The sequence below is a fragment of the Eriocheir sinensis genome, chromosome 38 (genome assembly GCF_024679095.1).
Source record: "Eriocheir sinensis breed Jianghai 21 chromosome 38, ASM2467909v1, whole genome shotgun sequence".
NCBI classification, from domain to species: domain Eukaryota; kingdom Metazoa; phylum Arthropoda; class Malacostraca; order Decapoda; family Varunidae; genus Eriocheir; species Eriocheir sinensis.
The window spans coordinates 1,348,677-1,365,264 of record NC_066546.1 but is presented as its reverse complement, the minus strand read 5'-3'; the positions used below and the strand labels follow the sequence as shown (position 1 = coordinate 1,365,264).

The 16,588-nt window shown below is 42.6% G+C and overlaps 1 protein-coding gene across 13 annotated transcripts in view; it reads right to left on the bottom strand.

Annotated features, from left to right (window-relative positions):
* Positions 1 to 493: 493 nt before the first annotated feature.
* Positions 494 to 16,588, bottom strand: part of LOC127008520 (phospholipase A2, minor isoenzyme-like) — a 37,373-nt gene continuing 21,278 nt past the window's right edge. For 7 of the 13 annotated variants that reach the window (XR_007761117.1, XR_007761119.1, XR_007761118.1 and 4 more), the window contains 2 exons: positions 1,549 to 1,683; positions 494 to 1,386 (listed from right to left, as the gene is read on the bottom strand). Coding sequence is in view for 1 of the 13 variants with exons in the window: in XM_050880686.1 (XP_050736643.1) it covers positions 2,049 to 2,173; positions 2,961 to 3,082; positions 5,070 to 5,173 (351 nt within the window). In the remaining 12 variants the exon portion in view is untranslated. Of the gene's footprint in view, positions 1,387 to 1,440; positions 1,684 to 1,764; positions 2,174 to 2,960; positions 3,083 to 5,069; positions 5,253 to 16,588 lie in introns of those variants that run through there. The other 6 variants (XM_050880686.1, XR_007761120.1, XM_050880643.1 and 3 more) reach the window with 6 other exon arrangements.

Here is a 16,588-nt window from a genome sequence, read left to right as displayed (position 1 = left end):
AATGATATTGAATGTGGTATGGAAGGAGAGGGAAGTGAAGAGGAAGAATGTTGTGTTGGTATTAGTGAATGATATTGAATGTGGTATGGAAGGAGAGGGAAGAGGAAGAATGTTGTGTTAGTATTAGTGAATGATATTGAATGTGCTATTAAAGGAGAGGGAAGTGAAGAGGAAGAATGTTGTGTTAGTATTAGTGAATGATATTGAATGTGCTATTAAAGGAGAGGGAAGTGAAGAGGAAGAATGTTGTGTTAGTATTAGTGAATGATATTGAATGTGCTATTAAAGGAGAGGGAAGTGAAGAGGAAGAATGTTGTGTTGGTATTAGTGAATGATATTGAATGTGCTATTAAAGGAGAGGGAAGTGAAGAGGAAGAATGTTGTGTTAGTATTAGTGAATGATATTGAATGTGTTATGGAAGGAGAGGGAAGTGAAGAGGAAGAATGTTGTGTTAGTATTAGTGAATGATATTGAATGTGCTATTAAAGGAGAGTGAAGAGGAAGAATGTTGTGTTGGTATTAGTGAATGATATTGAATGTGCTATTAAAGGAGAGGGAAGTGAAGAGGAAGAATGTTGTGTTAGTATTAGTGAATGATATTGAATGTGTTATGGAAGGAGAGGGAAGTGAAGAGGAAGAATGTTGTGTTAGTATTAGTGAATGATATTGAATGTGCTATTAAAGGAGAGGGAAGTGAAGAGGAAGAATGTTGTGTTAGTATTAGTGAATGATATTGAATGTACTGTGGAAGGAGAGGGAAGTGAAGAGGAAGAATGTTGTGTTAGTATTAGTGAATGATATTGAATGTGGTATGGAAGGAGAGGGAAGTGAAGAGGAAGAATGTTGTGTTAGTATTAGTGAATGATATTGAATGTGGTATGGAAGGAAAGGGAAGTGAAGAGGAAGAATGTTGTGTTGGTATTAGTAAGTGTTTTGGACCATGTAATCCTGTTTCGTCTCATTTAAAACAATAATAATAATAATAATAGGGATGAGCTCGAGTGGGAAGTCTTGTGTAGCGAGGCTGTGGGAGGGGTGGAGACAGGTATTCGGGGTCAACTGCGGTGGACTAGAGTACAGTTGGCAAGTCCAGAAGAGCAACGACCATGGAAACAGTGACAAAGGATAACCTGAGAAGCGAAACTGCGGGGGACACTAAAAGAAGAAGGCATGTCAACTTGTATCCACTTAAGTACCTCATCAACTTGTATCCACTTTTGCACCTCATCAACTTGTATCCACTTTAGTACCTCATCAACTTGTATCCACTTTTGCACCTCATCAACTTGTATCCACTTTAGTACCTCATCAACTTGTATCCACTTTTGCACCTCATCAACTTGTATCCACTTTAGTACCTCATCAACTTGTATCCACTTTAGTACCTCATCAACTTGTATCCACTTAAGTACCTCATCAACTTGTATCCTCTTTAGTACCTCATCAACTTGTATCCACTTTAGTACCTCATCAACTTGTATCCACTTTTGCACCTCATCAACTTGTATCCACTTTTGCACCTCATCAACTTGTATCCACTTTTGCACCTCATCAACTTGTATCCACTTTAGTACCTCATCAACTTGTATCCACTTTAGTACCTCATCAACTTGTATCCACTTTAGTACCTCATCAACTTGTATCCACTTTAGTACCTCACCAACTTGTATCCACTTTAGTACCTCACCAACTTGTATCCACTTTTGCACCTCATCAACTTGTATCCACTTTTGCACCTCATCAACTTGTATCCACTTTAGCACTTCATCAGCTGGTACCCATCTTAGCGAGTCCTTGCATCAGTCCAGCTCTTAAACTTGTACCCATTTTACCGATTCCTTCCATCAGTCCGGCACTTCATCAACTTGCACCCATTTTAACGAGTTATTGCATCACTCCAGCACTTAAACTTGTACCCACTTTAGCGAGTCACTTCAACAACTTGTACCCACTTTAGCGATTCCTTACATCACCACAGCACGTCATCAGCACCTTCAGCTATCCTTCGTGTCGCCTCCTGTGGGTGTCGTCGCCTGGCCCATCCGCCTCACGCCAGGATGTCCCAGATGGAAGTCTTCTTGTGCTCGGCGTTCCAGGGGTGCCGCGAGAAGCAGGTAGCGGCCGTGGCGTCACATTCACACGCAGCCTTCCTGCACCCGTCGTTCTCCGCGCCTGGGAAACAGAAACAATGAGGGACGCGGGAGGGACGGGCCGCCGCCGCCGCCACCTATCTACAGGTGCAGGTGCAGCATCAAGGTGTGGGGAACAAGAGGAGGAGATCGGCAGATGCAGAACATGGGCACTGTATCGAAACGTGAGAAACGAGACAAACACCAAGCGGAGGAGATACAGGTGCAGAATACAGGTACAGAGAGTATCAAAGCGTGTGAAACAAGACAGTCCTTATGAGAGAAGGAAGAATAGCCGAGGACTGTTTGGTAAGGGAATGCAGCAGGGGACAGAGAAGGAATGATGCATCGGTGTGGATGACAAGAGGAGGATGAGACACAGGGCCGCCGCCGCTGCCTGTCTCTAAAGGAAAGATGGGGCAGGAAGGTGCTGCATCAAGGTGTGGGGAACAAAAGGAGGAGATACAGATACCGAATACAGGTACAGAGTGTATCGAAACGTAGAGGACAAGACAAACTTTACGAGAAAAGGAAAGAATAGATTATGATTGTTTGATAAGGGAATACAAGGGACAGGAAATGAATGATGCATCGGCGTGGAGGATAAGAGGGGGATGAGATACACAGGAGTTATATTACAAAGTACACAGAGGTAAATACGGGGAGAGAATGAGCCACAGGAAGGATGTGCCCGGACAGCTTGCTTGAAGAGTAATGGTTCATGTGTGGGAGAACAGGACGAGATATAGGAGACATCTGTGCAGTAAAGTACGGAGAATACTACGACAAACGGACAAACGGTGTGCTGGCCGCGCCGCGCGGTGACTCACCACAGAGCAGGTGCGTCCCGTTCCAGGCCCAGGAGTACCTGATGAAGGACGGGCCCAGCCAGGAGGACGCGCACGGCCCGGCGGAGGCGGCGTTGTAGCAGCGGTCGTGGTTGCGGCAGCACCTGCAACACACACACAGCTGCCAACACCAGCGGACCAAGCTTGTACGGCGCCCCGGGCGAGCCCCTTCAGCACCCCTTCCTCCCCCCCACAGCAAAGAAAGCACCAGACTGCACCGACTTATTTCTATTAAGGGATTTGGAACCACAAATTATTTCTTATATCATTTTCAACAACAGTAACTTGTACACCTCGTATATCACACAAGAAACACAAACTTAATATAATAGCATATACTTGAATATAACGGATTCATTGCACTGCTGCACTTCAAACAAGAGGCACAATCTGAATACACAACTGACATATCAGCCCCGAGCTTTCCTGCCTTCCTTAAATGCAAAGTCGTGTGTGGCCTCATCACGTGAACTCTGGCCAGCCGTCGCCTCGCAGGGTTCCTAGGCACGGCATCAAGGCCACCAAGGCGCTCCTGTGACGTGGGGGACCTCAGGTAGGATCTGATGAGCGTCTTTAAAAAGCCCCGCTCTGATGCAGTGACGGTCATTGAAGGTGTAAAACATTTTGAAGGCAGTCCACAACATTGGGTACATTTCTGAGAGCTCTCTTTCGTGCGTAAATGTCAACACCTCAAACAATTAAGGTACTACAGTGACAAGTCGGGCGAGTTCTTCAGTTCCGGTGCAAGCTCTCTGGCACACAAGTCTGAGTGTTTCCTAAGGCGCAGTTTCATATTAAGGGCCTCGCGTTGTGCTGTCAGCCCCTCATTTGAAAATCCTCTGCTGGCTGACGCGTCCCTCCGTGGCAGACTGAGGAGGTCTCAAAGATACAGGAGGTGGTTCCGTCCAAAAATAGTGCAGACCCTGGGCCCCCACAGATACACGGCTGCACCGAACAAACACAACGAATTTGGTGGCGTGGCACCAAAAACAAAACGACTTGACTGAAGGCCTCCGATCAGCCAGTGGCTTGACGGGCCCGCGGGAGGCACATAGCTCCCGGTAGTGTTAAGGGGCTTGCATTTGGGGAGTGAAGGGATTGCTGAGAATATAACGGGTACAATATTAGGAAAACTGAAGATCAAGGCTTTTAACACGCTTGGGAAACCCTTTGCCTGGTGAGCCTCAACCTTATAGCCACTTCAGGGACACCGGATATCGATCAATTCACCACACCTGGGAACTCTTGTCGGCACCTGGTTACCCTCGACCCTATAACCACTTCAAGGACACCAGACATCGATCACCGCTTCGCCACAACTGGAAACTTCTGTACCTGGTTACCCTCGGCCCTATAACCACTTCAAGGACACCAGACATCGATCGCCGCTTCGTCACAACTGGAAACTCCCGTACCTCTTTACCTTCAACGTTACAACCACTTCAAGGACACCAGACATCGATCGCCGCTTCGCCACAACTGGAAACTCCCGTACTTCTTTACCTTCAACGTTACAACCACTTCAAGGACACCAGACATCGATCGACGTTTCGCCACGCCTGGGAACTCTAGCATCTGGTTTCCTTCAACAGTGTAATCCCTTCAAGGACACCAAACCTGAAGACCATCTATGAACATCTATAAATCTACTTTGAGGTAATCACAATCCCTCAACCTATTACAGAAAGTTGGGGAAGGTTCTTTATATTGGTACAAGGTATATGAATTCAGGGAAAGGCGAGGACAGGCAGGGACTATTGTATCAGCATCAATTTGAATTTCTCGTGGCTGTTTGGGTAACAACATGGCGCCTGTGATGAAGGTGGCCACACCCTCCCATCCCTCGGCTCTGGGTAAGTCTACACATAAGAACCAGATACCCATCACCTGTTATTCCCAGCCATACTCCATCTAACCTCCACTTCAGACTGTCACTCGTATTTCTACTAACTAAACATCTGCATATTCTGTTTGATCCATCCATTTGCCCACATTAGAACTATTGTGATGTGTCATGACCAAAGAGTCTGAAGTAACCGCGGGGACACGCGGCTCATCGCGGCTCCCCGGCCTCATCCTCCGGCCGCTCACCTGTCCACCTCGTCCACCGCGGGCTGCTCGCCGCCCTGGAAGCCGCAGTGGTTGCCGTAGTTGTTGTAGAGCAGCGCCTCGCGTCGGGTGGCTCGGCGTATCATGTCCCCGAACTGGCCGATTGAGCGGCGGAGGCGAGGGTGGGCGTGCCCGGCGCTCCTGCCTGTAAGGGGCGAGGGGAAACATTGCTATAGTGTTACGGCGAAGAAAAGGTTACCACCGGGGCCGCGGGCACATCCAGAACAGGAAAACATTATTATTATTGTTGTTATGAGGGCAGGGTTACCAGCAGGGCTCCCGGCACATATATGCATGTTAAAAACTCGTGCGCCGTTTGGTTTCGTTCAGGTTAAAAATTCGTCCTTTGTTTGGTTTCATTCCCGTTAAAAGTTCGTTCTTTGTTTGGTCTCGTTCCCGTTAAAAGTTCGTTCTTTGTTTGGTTTCGTTCCCATTAAAAGTTCGTTCTTTGTTTGGTTTCGTTCCCGCTAAAAGTTCGTTCAGTGTTTGGTTTCATTCCCGTTAAAAGTTCGTTCTTTGTTTGCTTTCGTTCCCGTTAAAAGTTCGTTCAGTGTTTGGTTTCGTTCCTGTTTGAAGTTCGTTCATGGTTTGGTTTCATTCCTGTTTAAATTTCGTTCAGTGTTTGGTTTCGCTCCTGTTAAAAGTTCGTTCATTGGTTTCGTTCCCGTTAAAAGTTCATTCAGTGTTTGGTTTCGTTCCCGTTAAAAGTTCCCTCAGTGTTTGGTTTCGTCCTGTTAATAGTTCGTTCAGTGTTTGGTTTCCTTCCCGTTAAAAGTTCGTTCAGTGTTTGGTTTCGTTCCCGTTAAAAGTTCGTTCAGTGTTTGGTTTCGTTCCCGTTAAAAGTTCGTTCATTGTTTGATTTCGTTCCCGTTAAAAGTTCGTTCAGTGTTTAGTTTCGTTCCCATTAAAACTTCGTTCATGGTTTGGTTTCGTTCCCGTTAAAAGTTCGATCATCGTTTGGTTTCGTTCCTGTTAAAAGTTCGTTCATTGTTTGATTTCGTTCCCGTTAAAAGTTCATTCAGTGTTTGCTTTCGTTCCCGTTAAAAGTTCGTTCATGGTTTGGTTTCGTTCCCGTTAAAAGTTCGTTCAGTGTTTGGTTTCGTTCCTGTTAAAAGTTCGTTCGTGGTTTGGTTTCGTTCCTGTTTAAAATTCGTTCAGTGTTTGGTTTTGTTCCCGTTAAAAGTTCGTTTAGTGTTTGATTTTGTTGCTGCTAAAAGTTCGTTCATGGTTTGGTTTTGTTCCTGTTAAAAGTTCGTTTATGATTTGGTTTCGTTCCCGTTAAAAGTTCGTTCATGGTTTGGTTTCGTTCCTGTTAAAAGTTCGTTCGTGGTTTGGTTCCGTTCTCGTTAAAAATTCGTTCATTGTTTGGTTTCGTTCCCGTTAAAAGTTCATTCATGGTTTGGTTTCGTTCCTGTTTAAATTTCGTCCGTGGTTTAGTTTCGTTCCTGTCAAAAATTCGTTCAGTGTTTGGTTTCGTTCCCGTTAAAAATTCGTTCATGGTTTGGGTTCGTTCCTGTTTAAAGTTCGTTCTTTGTTTGGTTTCGTTCCTGTTAAAAATTCGTTCAGTGTTTGGTTTCGTTCCCGTTAAAAATTCGTTCATTGTTTGGTTTCGTTCCCGTTAAAAATTCGTTCATTGTTTGGTTTCGTTCCCGTTAAAAGTTCGATCAGTGTTTGGTTTCGTTCCCGTTAAAAGTTCGTTCAGTGTTTGGTTCCGTTCCTGTAAAAGTTCGTTCAATGTTTGGTTTCGTTCCTGTTAAAAGTTCGTTCATGGTTTGGTTTCGTTCCCGTTAAAAGTTCGTTCATGGTTTGGTTTCGTTCATGTTAAAAGTTCGTTCAGTGTTTGGTTTCGTTCCCGTTAAAAGTTCGTTCAGTGTTTGGTTTCGTTCCCGTTAAAAGTTCGTTCAGTGTTTGGTTTCGTTCCCGTTAAAAGTTCGTTCAGTGTTTGATTTCGTTCCTATTTAAAGATCGTTCTTGGTTTGGTTTCGTTCCTGTTTGAATTTCGTTCAGTGTTTGGTTTCGTTCCTGTTAAAAGTTCGTTCAGTGTTTGGTTTCGTTTCCGTTAAAAGTTCGTTCAGTGTTTGGTTTCGTTCCCGTTAATAGTTCGTTCATGGTTTGGTTTCGTTCCCGTTAAAAGTTCGCTCAGTGTTTGGTTTCGTTCCCGTTAACCCGGTAGCAGCGACGGGCCAAATTTGTGGCTTTACCGTGTAGCAGCGACGGGCCAAATTTGGGGCTTGACTGTGTAGCAGCAACGGGCCAAATTTGTGCCATGATTCAAACCCCCCAAAATAGATGATACATAATCTGATCACAAATGCTTTGATATGTATTATGAAATGGTTTGTGTGAGGGGTGATTTTTTCTCATTTTTCTCGCTTGGAGGGACCATTAAGAAACATGGTCCCCGCTGCTACTGGGTTAAAAGTTCGTTCATTGTTTGGTTTCGTTCCCGTTAAAAGTTCGTTCATTGTTTGGTTTCGTTCCCGTTAAAAGTTCGTTCAGTGTTTGGTTTCGTTCCCGTTAAAAGTTCGTTCATGGTTTGGTTTCGTTCCCGTTAAAAGTTCGTTCAATGTTTGGTTTCGTTCCCGTTAAAAGTTCGTTCAGTGTTTGGTTTCGTTCCCGTTAAAAGTTCCTACAGCGTTTGGTTTCGTTCCCGTTAAAAGTTCGTTCAGTGTTTGGTTTCGTTCCCGTTAAAAGTTCGTTCAGAATTTGGTTTCGTTCCTGTTAATAGTTCGTTCATGGTTTGGTTTCGTTCCCGTTAATAGTTTGTTCATTGTTTGGTTTCGTTTCCGTTAAAAGTTCGTTCATGGTTTGGGTTTGTTCCTGTTAAAAGTTCGTTCATGGTTTGGTTTCGTTCCCGTTAAAAGTTCGTTCTTGGTTTGGTTTCGTTCCCGTTAAGAGTTCGTTCATATTTTGGTTTCGTTCCCGTTAAAGTTCGTTCATGGTTTTGTTTCGTTCCCGTTTAAAGTTCGTTCAGTGTTTGGTTTCGTTCCCGTTAAAAGCTCGTTCATGATTTGGTTTCGTTCCCGTTAAAAGTTCGTTCAGTGTTTGGTTTCGTTCCCGTTAAAAGTTCGTTCAGTTTTTGGTTTCGTTCCCGTTAAAGGTTCGTTTAGTGTTTGGTTTCGTTCCCGTTAAAAGTTCGTTCAGTGTTTGGTTTCGTTCCCGTTAAAAGTTCGTTCAGTGTTTGATTTCGTACCCGTTAAAAGTTCGTTCAGTGTTTGGTTTCGTTCCCGTTAAAAGTTTGTTCAGTGTTTGGTTTCGTTCCCGTTAAAAGTTCGTTTAGTGTTTGGTTTCGTTCCCGTTAAACGTTCGTTCAGTGTTTGGTTTCGTTCCTGTTAAAAGTTCGTTCATGGTTTAGTTTCGTTCCCGTTAAAAGTTCGTTCATGGTTTGGTTTCGTTCCCGTGAAAAGTTCGTTCATGATTTGGTTTCGTTCCCGTTAAAAGTTCGTTCAGTGTTTGGTTTCGTTCCTGTTAAAAGTTCGTTCATTGGTTGGTTTCGTTCCTATTAAAAGTTCGTTCAGTGTTTGGTTTCGTTCCCGTTAAAAGTTCGTTCATGGTTTGGTTTCGTTCCTGTTAAAAGTTCGTTCTTGGGTTGGTTTCGTTGCTGTTAAAAGTTCGTTCATGGTTTGGTTTCGTTCCTGTTAAAAGTTCGTTCTTTGTTTGGTTTCGTTCCCGTTAAAAGTTCGTTCAGTGTTTGGTTTCGTTCCTGTTAAAAGTTCGTTCATGGTTTGGTTTCGTTCCCGTTAAAAGTTCGTTCAGTGTTTGGTTTTGTTCCCGTTAAAAGTTCGTTCTTTATTTGGTTTCGTTCCTGTTAAAAGTTCGTTTAGTGTTTTGTTTTGTTCCTGTTAAAAGTTCGTTCAGTGTTTGGTTTCGTTCCTGTTAAAAGTTCTTTCAGTGTTTGGTTTTGTTCCTGTTAAAAGTTCGTTCAGTGTTTGGTTTCGTTCCCGTTAAAAGTTCGTTCAGTGTTTGGTCTCGTTCCTATTAAAAGTTCGTTCAGTGTTTGGTTTTGTTCCCGTTAAAAGTTAATTCATGGTTTGTTTTCGTTCCTGTTAAGAGTTCGTTCAGTGTTTGGTTTCGTTCCCGTTAAAAGTTCGTTCAGTGTTTGGTTTCGTTCCTGTTAAAAGTTCGTTCAGTGTTTGGTTTCGTTCCTGTTTAAAGTTCGTTCACTTTTTGGTTTCGTTCCCGTTAAAAGTTCGTTCATGGCTTGGTTTCGTCCCCGTTAAAAGTTCGTTCAGTGTTTGGTTTCGTTCCCGTTAAAAGTTCGTTCAGTGTTTGGTCTCGTTCCTGTTAAAAGTTCGTTCAGTGTTTGGTTTTGTTCCCGTTAAAAGTTCGTTCAGTGTTTGGTTTCGTTCCTGTTAAAAGTTCGTTCAGTGTTTGGTTTCGTTCCCGTTAAAAGTTCGTTCAGTGTTTGGTTTCGTTCTCGTTAAAAGTTCGTTCAGTGTTTGGTTTCGTTCCTGTTAAAAGTTCTTTCAGTGTTTGGTTTCGTTCCTGTTAAAAGTTCGTTCAGTGTTTGGTTTCGTTCCCGTTAAAAGTTCGTTCAGTGTTTGGTCTCGTTCCTGTTAAAAGTTCGTTTAGTGTTTGGTTTCGTTCCCGTTAAAAGTTCATTCATGGTTTGGTTTCGTTCCTGTTAAAAGTTCGTTCAGTGTTTGGTTTCGTTCCTGTTAAAAGTTCGTTCAGTGCTTGGTTTCGTTCCCGTTAAAAGTTCGTTCAGTGTTTGGTTTCGTTCCTGTTTAAAGTTCGTTCATGGTTTGGTTTCGTCCCCGTTAAAAGTTCGTTCAGTGTTTGGTTTCGTTCCTGTTAAAAGTTCGTTCAGTGTTTGGTTCCGTTCCTGTTAAAAGTTCGTTCAATGTTTGGTTTCGTTCCTGTTAAAAGTTCGTTCATGGTTTGGTTTCGTTCCCGTTAAAAGTTCGTTCAGTGTTTGGTTTCGTTCCTGTTAAAAGTTCGTTCAGTGGTTGGTTTCGTTCCTGTTAAAAGTTCGTTCAGTGTTTGGTCCCGTTCCTGGTAAAAGTTCGTTCATATATTCATTTTCCCAACACCAAGTCTCCTGATAACTGGTTTCCCATTAGAATCTAAAATTAGCTCTTCCATAGTTTCCATCGTGTTGGATTTACTCGCCGCTGTTTCATATTTATAGTTTTCGTGAGTGCCGCTGCTTCTGTTTTGTCTTTGGATGATAGCTCTTTGATGTTTCTGGGTTTCTGCATTAATAGTTTTGGTGCTAAAGAATATTTATTATCATAAGAGGCGAATCCCTCAGAGAGTGAGGAATGCGTACACTAAAAGCCGGCTGTTTAGCCGCCCCCCAAACACCTGACACATCGAGAAAGGAGAAATAAAAGTGAAAGCGATGAGAGAGAAGGAGAAAGAAGACGAGAGAATATAGAAGATTAAAGAAATGTGAGGACATGAAGACGAAGGGGGAGGCTAACATATCTTAAAATACACAACAAACAAATTTCAAGAAGTATAACAACGAATTAGTACCCGCAGTGATACTGTTTTCCTTTTTCCCTTCTAATCACAATGCAACTTCGTTCAGAATTTCAGTAATGTTCAATAATTCTTCGATGTAAAATTATTCTTTGGCGTGAGCAGCGGCGACAAGGCGCAGGAAGCAAGGAATCGACGATAAAACTAAGGGTCATATTCATGAACACCTCGACGCCCATGCACACCTATTTAACCCGGTAGCAGCGACGGGCCAAATTTGTGGCTTTACCGTGTACCAGTGACGGGCCAATTTTTTGCCATGATATAAACCTCCCAAAATAGATGATGCATAAACTGATCACAAATGCTTTGATATACATTATGAAATGGTTTGCGTGAATGATGATTTTTTCTCATTAATTCGCTTAGAGGGGCCTTTAAGAAACTTGATCTCCGCAGCTGCCGAGTTAACAGGGCTTTCATAAGAGTTTCAGTCATTCCCTTATGTAGTTTTATGACCCTGGTGATATTCTGATCCGTCTTGTGTACCATGAACAAAAAAAAACACTCATGAAAACCCGATTGATCTCTTTTTTGTTCATTGGAAGTAGGTGATGTGGGAGACGGGAGTGGTTGAGAACAGGCTACCGACCCAGTGCTTCCGGGCTGTTCTCACCCTTTGCTATCACCCTCGGGATGAAGCAGGTGTCGCTGCCAGCTCCGCGCCGACAACTCCAGAAAGGTCAGGGTCATATTCTTAAACATTTCGGCTTCCAACACACAATTTGACAAAAGTTTCGTAGGAGTCTATGGCCTTTCCAGGGTAAGTTTTATGGCCCCCCCCTTTTTTTTTTTTTTACAGCAAAGGAGACAAAAGGGCAACAAAACAAAAAAGCAACAAAAAAGTCCGCCAGGCACTGGTCCAATAAAACGAGACAGAGTAAGAGGCAAAAAGAGAGGTCAATTTCGGGAGAAGAGGTTTCTTGACACTCCTCTCTTGAAAGAGGTCAAGTCATAGGCAGGAGGGAATACAGATAAAGGAAGGCTGTTCCAGGGATAAAAGAATGAAGATACTGGTTAACTCTTGCATAAGGGATTTGGACAATATAGGGGCGAGCAAGAGTAGGAAGTCTAGTGCAGTGGGGCCGCGGGAGGGGGGGAGGCATGCAGTTAGCAAATTCAGAAAAGCAGTCAGCATGAAAATATCGATAGAAGATAGAAAGCGAGGCAACAATGCGGCGGAAGTTAAGAGGTAGGAGACTGTCAGTAGGAGGACGGGAGTTGATGAGACCTGGTGGTAGCTTACTAATTCTCCTGGGCCATGAACGTGAAAAGACACTCATTTGAACCCAACTAGTCTCCTTTCTGGCCTTTGTAAATGGTTGACGTGAGAGGCGGAAGCGTCTGAGAATACTGACCTAGGTTTGTGAGTCAGCAGTTTCTTACAGTAAAGGAAGCAGCTCAAGGGCAATGACCAAAGAAGAAAAAAAACGCCGCTGTTCCTGCAAAATGAATCCGGAGTGGACAGAAGAGAGCTCAACTTCGCCACTTATTCTCATATGACCTCCAACCTTCCCCAAAGCTCTTGTAGATGAAACTATGCGCTTGTAAGGCAAATATGAGTCGCCAAGCGGTCTGGAAGGGTCCACGCCTGCTGGGGCTGAGGAAGGGGAAGGCGGGAGGAGGGGAAGCGTGCGAAGTCTTGAACTCATATTCTTATAAACACTTCGAGGCTCACACACCCACATTTGATAAAGCTTTCGTATTGAAGTTGTGTGTATTTCCATGGATGGTTTTATGAGCCTAGTGATAGTGTGACACAAGGCTTCTTCACCATGAACGTGAAAAAACTCATGTGAACCCGATCAATCTCCTTTATGGCCTTTGGAAATGTTTGTTGTGAGAGCCGGAAGCGTGTGAAAATACGACTGCTTTTTTTGGCTTTCATTCTTCGTTCAGTCTTCATTTGATAAAGGAGCGAGTCGTGTTCACCAGTCCGCAGCTTCTGGAATGGTTTTATGGAGCATCCGCCCTTCAATCAGCGGCCATTTCGCAACCGATAGCAGAAAGAAAAGGAAAGATGTGCGACGGCCTTCACAGTACACTTCATAACTTTTTATCGAACAGCTGCGCCCGAATCAGCGACCACTTCCCAACCGATAGAGGAGAAAGAGACGACGCGCTACGCTGGTACTTAAGAGAAAGCAACAGATGTATGCCATAAGAAAATCGAACGGTGAAGTTAAGTAAAACGAGTCATATGAGTGCCAAAAACTGCCAATACGATAGATACAGTAAAGAAGATGTTATAGATAAGTCCATGGATAGTGAGGGTAGGTGGGGTTAGGTTTGATGTGAGTACCAATGCGATAAATACATTCAGGAAGAGGTTAGGTAAGTCCATGGATAGTAAGGGTAGGTGGGGTTAGGTTTGTTGTAAGTGCCAATACGATAAATACATTCAGGAAGAGGTTAGGTAAGTCCATGGATAGTAAGGGTAGGTGGGGTTAGGTTTGTTGTGAGTGCCAATACGATAGATACATTCAGGAAGAGGTTAGGTAAGTTCATGGATAGTAAGGGTAGGTGGAGTCAGGTTTGATGTGAGTGCCAATACGATAAATACATTCAGGAAGAGGTTAGGTAAGTCCATGGATAGTAAGGGTAGGTGGGGTTAGGTTTGATGTGAGTACCAATGCGATAAATACATTCAGGAAGAGGTTAGGTAAGTTCATGGAAAGTAAGGGTAGGTGGGGTTAGGTTTGATGTGAGTGCCAATACGATAGATACATTCAGGAAGAGGTTAGGTAAGTCCATGGATAGTAAGGGTAGATGGGGTTAGGTTTGTTGTGAGTGCCAATACGATAGATACATTCAGGAAGAGGTTAGGTAAGTCCATGGATAGTAAGGGTAGGTGGGGTTAGGTTTGATGTGAGTGCCAATACGATAGATACATTCAGGATGAGGTTAGGTAAGTTCATGGATAGTAAGGGTAGATGGGGTTAGATTTATTGTGATTGCCAATACGATAGATACATTCAGAAAGAGGTTAGGTAAGTCCATTGATAGTAAGGGTAGGTGGAGTCAGGTTTGATGTGAGTGCCAATATGATAGATACATTTAGAAAGAGGTTAGGCAAGTTCATGGAGAGTAAGGGTAGGTGGGGTCAGGTTTGATGTGAGTGCCAATACGATAGATACATTTAGAAAGAGGTTAGGCAAGTTCATGGAGAGTAAGGGTAGGTGGAGTCAGGTTTGATGTGAGTGCCAATATGATAGATACATTCAGGAAGAGGTTAGGTAAGTCCATTGATAGTAAGGGTAGGTGGAGTCAGGTTTGATGTGAGTGCCAATATGATAGATACATTTAGAAAGAGGTTAGGCAAGTTCATTGATAGTAAGGGTAGGTGGGGTTAGGTTTGATGTGAGTCCCAATACGATAGATACATTCAGGAAGAGGTTAGGTAAGTCCATTGATAGTAAGGGTAGGTGGGGTTAGGTTTGTTGTGAGTGCCAATACGATAGATACATTCAGGAAGAGGTTAGGTAAGTCCATGGATAGTAAGGGTAGGTGGGGTTAGGTTTGATGTGAGTACCAATGCGATAGATACATTCAGGAAGAGGTTAGGTAAGTTCATGGATAGTAAGGGTAGATGGGGTTGGGTTTGATGTGAGTTCCAATTCGATAGATACATTCAGGAAGAGGTCAGGTAAGTCCATGGATAGTAAGGGTAGGTGGAGTCAGGTTTGTTGTGAGTACCAATACGATAGATACATTCAGAAAGAAGTTAGGTAAGTTCATGGATAGTAAGGGTAGATGGGGTTAGATTTATTGTGATTGCCAATACGATAGATACATTCAGAAAGAGGTTAGGCAAGTTCATGGATAGTAAGGGTAGGTGAGGTCAGGTTTGATGTGAGTACCAATGCGATAAATACATTCAGGAAGAGGTTAGGTAAGTCCATGGATAGTAAGGGTAGATGGGGTTAGGTTTGTTGTGAGTGCCAATATGATTGATACATTTAGAAAGAGGTTAGGCAAGTTCATGGGTAATGAGGGTAGGTAGGGGTTAAGTTTATTGTGAGTGGCATACGATAGATACATTCAGGAAGAGGTTAGGTAAGTCCATGGATAGTAAGGGTAGGTGGGGTTAGGTTTGATGTGAGTCCTAATACGATAGATACATTCAGAAAGAAGTTAGGTAAGTTCATGGATAGTAAGGGTAGGTGGGGTCAGGTTTGTTGTGAGTGCCAATACGATAGATACATTCAGGAAGAGGTTAGGTAAGTCCATTGATAGTAAGGGTAGGTGGAGTCAGGTTTGATGTGAGTGCCAATATGATAGATACATTTAGAAAGAGGTTAGGCAAGTTCATGGGTAGTAAGGGTAGGTAGGGGTTAAGTTTATTGTGAGTGGCATACGATAGATACATTCAGGAAGAGGTTAGGTAAGTTCATGGATAGTAAAGATAGGAAAAAAACTACTTAATCCTGGATACTGGTGAACTCAGATGGACATTATATAAAGACACACAGAAAGACGGAAAGAAAGAAAGTGTCCTTGATTGCTGGTGAACTCATATAAAACAAACAAAGACAGACAGAAAGAAAGAAAGAAACAAAGAAAGAACGTGTCCTAGGTACTGGTGAACTCCAAGGTATAAATAAAGGAAGAGGAAAAGAGAAATAAATAAATAAAAAAAAGGAGAGAAAGAAAGTGTCCCTAGATAGATAAAGAGTGAAAAAGAGAAAGAAAGAAAAAAACTTGTCTCTGGATAAAGAAGGAAACAAAAGAGAGAAAGGAAGGAAAGAAAGAAGGAAGAAAGAGAAGGAAAGAAAGAAAAAGCTTGTCTGGATAAAGAAGGAAACAAAAGAAATAAAGGAAGGAAGGAAAGAAGGAAAAAAGAGAAGGAAAGAGAGAAAGAACTTGTCTCTGGATAAAGAAGGAAACAAAAGAAAGGAAGGAAAGAAAGAAAGAAGGGAGAAAGAGATGGAAAGAAAGAAAAAGCTTGTCTCTGGATAAAGAAGGAAACAAAAGAAAGAAAGGAAGGAAGAAAGAGAAGGAAAGAAAGAAAAAGTTTGTCTGGATAAAGAAGGAAACAAAAGAAATGAAGGAAAGAAAGAAAGAAGGAAAAAGGAGAAGGAAAGAGAGAAAGAACTTGTCTCTGGATAAAGAAGGAAACAAAAGAGAGAAAGGAAGGAAAGAAGGAAGGAAGAAAGAGAAGGAAAGAAAGAAAAAGCTTGTCTCTGGATAAAGAAGGAAACAAAAGAAAGAAAGGAAGGAAGGAAAGAAAGAAGGAAGAAGGAGAAGGAAAGAAAGAAAAAGTTTGTCTGGATAAAGAAGGAAACAAAAGAAATAAAGGAAAGAAAGAAAGAAGGAAAAAAGAGAAGGAAAGAGAGAAAAAACTTGTCTCTGGATAAAGAAGGAAACAAAAGAGAGAAAGGAAGGAAAGAAAGAAGGAAGAAAGAGAAGGAAAGAAAGAAAAAGCTTGTCTCTGGATAAAGAAGGAAACAAAAGAAAGAAAGGAAGGAAGGAAAGAAGGAAAAAAGAGAAGGAAAGAGAGAAAGAACTTGTCTCTGGATAAAGAAGGAAACAAAAGAAATGAAGGAAAGAAAGAAAGAAGGAAAAAAGAGAAGGAAAGAGAGAAAAAACTTGTCTCTGGATAAAGAAGGAAACAAAAGAAATGAAGGAAAGAAAGAAAGAAGGAAAAAAGAGAAGGAAAGAGAGAAATAACTTGTCCCTGGATGCTGAGAGATAAAGAAAGGGAAAAAAGGAAGAAATGAAAAAAAAGACAAAGGAAGAGACGAAAGGGAGGAAAGAAAGAAGGAAAGGAAGAAAGATTTTGTCCCTGGATAGATAAAGAAAGGAAAAAGAAGAAAAAGAAAGGAAGAGAAAGAAAGAAAACACAGGAAAAAAGAAAGAAACGAGACTCCAGATGATGGTGGTGTGTGTGTGTGTGTGTGTGTGTGTGTGTAATCCTTCTTCCTTCCTCTCTCTCTCTCTCTCTCTCTCTCTCTCTCTCTCTCTCTCTCTGTCTCTCTCTCTCTCTCTCTCTCGCTCTCTCTCTCTCTCTCTCT